The sequence below is a fragment of the Carassius gibelio genome, chromosome B17 (genome assembly GCF_023724105.1).
Source record: "Carassius gibelio isolate Cgi1373 ecotype wild population from Czech Republic chromosome B17, carGib1.2-hapl.c, whole genome shotgun sequence".
NCBI classification, from domain to species: domain Eukaryota; kingdom Metazoa; phylum Chordata; class Actinopteri; order Cypriniformes; family Cyprinidae; genus Carassius; species Carassius gibelio.
Window position 1 is genome coordinate 24,002,830 of NC_068412.1, and position 6,317 is coordinate 24,009,146.

The window sequence follows — 6,317 nt, forward strand, 5'->3', positions numbered from 1 at the left end:
TTGTGAATGCATTTCTCTGTTGACTTTGATGTAAAAATCATCCTGAGGATATTGTGTCCATCTCAATCAGTGCTCTCAATAAACCCAGTCTGTTTTTTGTTTTTTTCTTTTGTTTGTTTTTTTGTTTTCAGGGTAACAAATGACGCACGAGAGAATGAAATGGATGAGAATTTGGAGCAGGTGGGAAGTATCATCGGTAACCTCCGCCACATGGCTCTCGACATGGGCAATGAGATCGACACCCAGAACCGTCAAATCGACAGGATTATGGACATGGTAAGATCATGATACTGTAATATTGGAGAAATTATTCCTCAACACAAGAGCATCAATAGAGACTGCAAACTCTGTCATGAGATAAGAGCTTCTAATCATACCACAAGATGCTTGATTGTGCTTGTAATGTCACATCCCACTGCAAAAATACCTTCTGAGATCAATATTTGTTTGGAATAGAGCAATTAAGAATTTTGGATCATAAATGCATTTTATAAGGGCATCTGTATTCATCATTATTGTGCATTTTTATTGCTATTTCTCACTCAGAAGATTAGTTTTCAATCTGGTATCTTCAACAAATTTCCAAGGGGGCTGCAGCATGAAATTGATTAAATTAATATATTAATTATTTATTTAAATAATTACAATTAATATATTATAATGAATATAATAAATATAATTGTTAATGTTAATGCTAATGTAACATAATGCTAAGAAAAAATTAATAATATTTTTTCTTCTCAACTTGATTCTAGGATTTCAGTTAATATATTACTATAAACATAATTAATATTATTATTCATATTAATATATTAAAGTAGTCTAACTCCATTAAAATACTAAAAAAACTAAAATCAAGTTAGTTTTCTTTTCAATAAATATTAATTTTACTGACCAGCAGTTCATGAAGCTTCATAAATTACCAAATGAATTGTGATTCTCCTTCAGGGCTTAAATAAATACATAACTATGAATCAGTAATAAAATATAATATTTTAAGATATTAAAATAAATTATATTTATTATTCATTAATTGAATAACAGGTATAAAAGTTCTGGAATCACAAAATTAATCATTTTAAATTATTAATAAATATTAAGACAATCAAGCATGACCAATTTTCAGCACTATAAAGCATATATATATATATATATAATCATAAATAATAATAATCATCATTATTTTTTCTTATTAATTTAATCTGACAGTACTCCAATATTTTAAAGTAAAACCTGTAAAGTAATATATCAGGTAGCATTTGTTGCACTTTCTTATATATTCAAATCATTATTTTCATGACAATCAATCACAATATAATACAATAAAAAAATGTATATATTGTTTACATTTTAAAGTAATAAACTAGGTAATATTTGTTGTAATATTTTACTAATTTTAACAAAAAAATATTTGATAAATTACTGTATTAAAACACTTATTGTATCTGTATCTATTATTTTTGTCTTCTAGGCCGATTCTAACAAAACCAGGATCGACGAAGCCAACCAGCGCGCCACAAAGATGTTGGGCAGCGGCTAAACCCCTGCGAGAAGTGCTTTGGCTTCCTCTCCCCTCCCCGCTGTATACCTGCAACAGTGCACGTGTGCTTTTCACCCGACCGGTTTGCACTCATGCACTTATCAGCCCCTCTACGCTCTATCTAGGAAGTGTCGTTGTGCGTCTGTCTTGACTGATAGTCTAGTAAATGGTCACATTTACTCTGTATCTTTCTCTCCAAAGGTTAAATGTACATTTGTGCATATTTGATGGCTAGAGCTCACGTGAAGTTTCTTCTTCTTCTTTTTGTTGGTTTCTTTATGTTTTTTTAAAGTGTATATTTATTAAATATACATATACACAAATTTTTAGGATGAAGTTTCTTAAAGGTTTTCAGTCATCTGTGTGTCCATGCTCTGTGTTTTACTCGATATAAGCCATGCTTCATATTCAGATGTAGCGGGACAGGAGACGAATTAGACTGTGAGGTGCAGGAGATCACATGACCGATTGCTTATCTTAGCCTGCCATTTTGTAATCGCCTTTAGACAGTGTTCAGCAATGATTATTCCACCTAAAGTGGTCAACATATGTACTGTATACAGCTTGTCACTTTCACGTATTCTTACCTGCGTCGTTCACTAAGTGTAGACATTACCATACAGCATGGGCATGTATATGCATTCGGTTTGAAGCAACATCACGATAGTGCCACTTTTTATTTCTATACATCTGCAAAATGTGTCAGTTGATGTAAAATTGGAATTAAATGCCAATAAAAACTAAATAAACCTGAATCTATTGTTTTCTGCATCGGTTCTTTTGTGTGATGTTTCGTATCTGATTTAATATCTTCCCAATACAGAGACAATAGCAAGTGTTTGCTGTTGATACATGAGTGTTAGAGTAGCTGTGTGCTGTGCTAACCCAGATCCTCTTTGAACCAGGGGCTTTACGTGGATTATGCCTGGCAACGTCACTAAGTACTTCCAAATGCTGATAACACAAATACACACACACTGGTGCAATACATTCAAAATGGATAAACACAAGCAAATGTAAACCTGGGTGTTAGGGGACGGCTGTCCAATCGTGATTATTGAAGTCAGCTGCCAGTAATGTACAGCAACATTATTAACAGGCTGGAAAAATGTCAATTATGTGAGAAGATTACACACCATAATGGACAGGTCATAGTAAACAAGGCTTAATATATTGGTTAAAACATTAAACTAAAAAATTTAAATAATTAGTTTTATTACAAATTAATTAATTATGTATACAATTATATATAACAGCTTAATTATGTGCACATGGGGTGAATTTTGAACAGATGTTGCTTGTGTAGTGCACTAATTTCTAACCATATAATATACTTGAAAAAAAAGGTTTCCCTTATCAAAAGTTTTTCAAAAAAATAAAAAATAAATAAATAAAAAGTTTAAATCTGCTTTTCATATGGTCACATTTTCTAAAAGCAACAAACACTTCTCTAAAAAAAAATTTAAATAATAAAACAGTAATAATAACGTGTATATATATATATATATATATATACATTTCTTTATTTCTTTATTTTTATTTTATTTTTTGTATTTTCTGGCTCGCTTTACTGATTGCATTAATTGTTATGGGTATGGTGATTTTTTTTCTGGTTTGTACGTAACAAAAACATGCATATTTTTTTTTTTTAAATCATCACATTTAACATTAAGGTCTTTTTAAGTTTTTATTTATAGTAAACTAAATTAAACGTTGACTCACAAAATGTTTTTACTATTATCCTAAATGAAAAATTCTGTCATATCACAGTTAATTTTGCTTTTGCTTATGGTGAAATGAAGTTGTTTAAAGCCAAATTAAATAAATATATATTATATTGACCTAACATGTTGGCCTGTGATTAACCCCTTTTCTGTCACACAGTCCCGAATACGGGACGCCTACGGTTACCTCACTATATTACAATCAAATCTAATCAAATCTTGACAAACTATATATCGTTGGAAAGGTCTAAGACTCCCAAATATATATTTTACCAATGTTTTTTGTTAAAAAAATGATGTAGGAAAAGTAATAGATTCATTTATGACAAGAGTGCAACCTAAAAAATCTAAATTATAAAAGGAGTTTTGACCTTTGTTTAAAAAAAGACTTATTCGTTGCCTTTTTCTCTTTCACATTTTAGAAATCATCAGAAGTTGAAAACTTCAAATTGCAAAATTCATCCTTTAAAACCCATTTTAAAATCATACATTGCATTACTATGTGAATGGTGAATGGTGAATGGCTAGAAATACTTCTTACAACAAGAGCATATTCATGTTACAGAGTTCAAAATGTTCAGTGGTCAAGAAACATGGTCTCACTTTTGATACTATTAAACAACCAGGCTGAGAAGCAAATCAACCAAAATATAAATCCAGAAATATGAATCCATTTTTGTTTTTCTCTTTGTTGTGGAGAAGCACAATGCTGCTCTCATCAGATGGAGATAATGTCCTCTGTTGTCCAAGCTGAAAGAGATGTTCTCAAGCGTAGCCTGAGTCCTGACTTTCACATGACACACTTGTCGCACATCCTCAAAAGCAAAACACACAAGAAAGCATCATCAGCCAAGACTGCAATATCTTTCTGCTCTTATCTGAGACGTGCTTCATACTGCTCTGCAATCTCTTGATGATTTTCTTCTGGCACATTTGTGGAAATGCATTTGGCAGATATGCATCAGTGACTTCTAGATGTACACTGATACAGTATTTTACACTGCTGAGTTAGAAAACGGTGAGTAGAGGATGCTGAATGAGTTCATATGAGTACAATAATCAAGAGGTTCCATTTTCATTTATGGAAACTGACTGGACATTATAAAAAGCCTCTAAAGAGCTTGTGAAATCCCTTGACAAAAGCACAGCTTCCTTTGTGTTGACAAATTTCCGTTGGAAAATAGTTGTTTATTATATAGTCAATTTAAGTCACAGCCACTCCGCAAAAGACATCTTATTCTTAATGATTAACTAGACTGTTAGTATATTTAAAAAAAATACATTTTGTATGCTTAAATTCAACATACAATCTATGAATAGAATTATTTATATTAATAATCAATTGTAATATTCATATTATATAATAAAATCGTATTTTATATGTTATAGTTTAATTATTTTGTTGATTTCTTTTCAGGAAAACCAGTAAAAATGTATAATATATTAATAATTGTATAATAATAATAATAATAATAATAATAATAATAATAATATTTTTATTAATAATATAATAAAACAAAATAAAACATGCATTGGATAGGCTATTTGTAACTTTCTAATCAAAGGCAGGCAGTGTTTACATAAAAAAATATTCTCATTAAAGTAAGCAGTTTATCATTTTTAAATGCATATCTGCATATTTTGTGTTCATATAGTTTTACTTTTTTAAGGTTTACTTTTAGCTTACATAAAATATGTTTTACGTCTTTATTGTTCTCATGGAGTTATAATAGATGTTTCTGAACATTTTTCTTGGTTATGTGAATGTTTAAGACAAGGGCAATGTTTTATTTTATTTTTTGCAAACATTATTATTTTTTAAACAACAAACAGTGTTTTTGTGCTGATGTTTTAAGAAAGATATTAAGTAACTTTGAATGAGCATTCTGTAAACCTTACTATTGTTTGACCAGACCTTTAAGTCAACCGTTCCAGAACATTCTGAGGTACATAGATGGCCTCAAAAATTAACACAAAGACTAAAAGCCACAAAACTCCACGTGAAATGCATTTCACAGTCTCTTTAAATGCATTAGCAGATTCATTTTTCTTAATATTCTTAATTGCGTATCTGCCAGGGATTTCTAGCGTATTTTAACGCTCCCGCTCTCTCAGGCAGATTTTTCACCTGTGCTCGATAACCTTATTTAGCTGTGAAGCAGATGGGATGTGACAATTCTTTGATACATAATTGGCTCTTCAGCGCAGGTGCTGATTGAACTGGATCATTATTCAGCGATTGACACCCACTCTCAGTCTCAGCACCCTCTCTTCTGAGTCACAGCCCTCTGCTGGCCTGTTCTTCTTCATCCCCCAACCCAGCTCCTCCTCATCCTCTGTTCACGCTTCTGTACACACACCGTCTCCAGCGTCCCAGAACCCATTAACAAACACTGACAGCAGCTCCAAAGGCCCTCTAACTCTGACTCACTGGCTTTTTGTGACGGTCTGAATGCATTTGTACATCAGATATTATTTGAATAATCATCTGAATACATATTGCACACATAGTACCCCTACTTGTAAAGCTTACTATAAACACTGTTGTGATGGACGCGTTAGTTCATCTCTTCAGGGGTTCATATTTATTCACTTTGACAATCGAGAGATGTATGGGCAAGAGCGAGGATGTGTGGGGGAAGGGAAATGTGAATTGCATAACCTCCGAGCTCAGTCTTAGCATTAAGAAGAGGGAAGAGGAGAAGGAAAGAGTCTCCATTTGCTCTTTAACCTTATATTGAAACGTGGAAAATTCTAAATAAGGCTACAACCAGAGGTGTGAAAACAGGATGACTGGGACAACCATGTAGGATACTTGTACAAAGAGCAAATACGTGGTTCCAAAGTGCAAATTATATTCACAGTACCAAAAATAAACTACACTTTAGCTCCTCCCACCACGAAAAAGGTCAATAAACGCAGAAAGGGTCAATAAATGCAGAATAAAAAGACATATGCATTGAAGAAGATACTTGCTATTATAGTGAATTACGTTAATGTTCATTATTATTTATTGTTGTAAAATTAATGAATAACAAACAATTTTCCATCGC

At 31.9% G+C, this 6,317-nt stretch overlaps 1 protein-coding gene across 2 annotated transcripts in view; it reads left to right on the forward strand.

Moving 5' to 3' along the window:
* Window positions 1-2,295, forward strand: part of snap25b (synaptosome associated protein 25b) — a 33,585-nt gene extending 31,290 nt beyond the window's left edge. For both annotated transcript variants that reach the window (XM_052579725.1, XM_052579724.1), the window contains exons 7-8: window positions 132-276; window positions 1,472-2,295. In XM_052579725.1, the coding sequence (XP_052435685.1) occupies window positions 132-276; window positions 1,472-1,540 (214 nt within the window). In that variant the 3' untranslated portion in view covers window positions 1,541-2,295. The remainder of the gene's footprint in view (window positions 1-131; window positions 277-1,471) is intronic.
* Window positions 2,296-6,317: the final 4,022 nt, after the last annotated feature.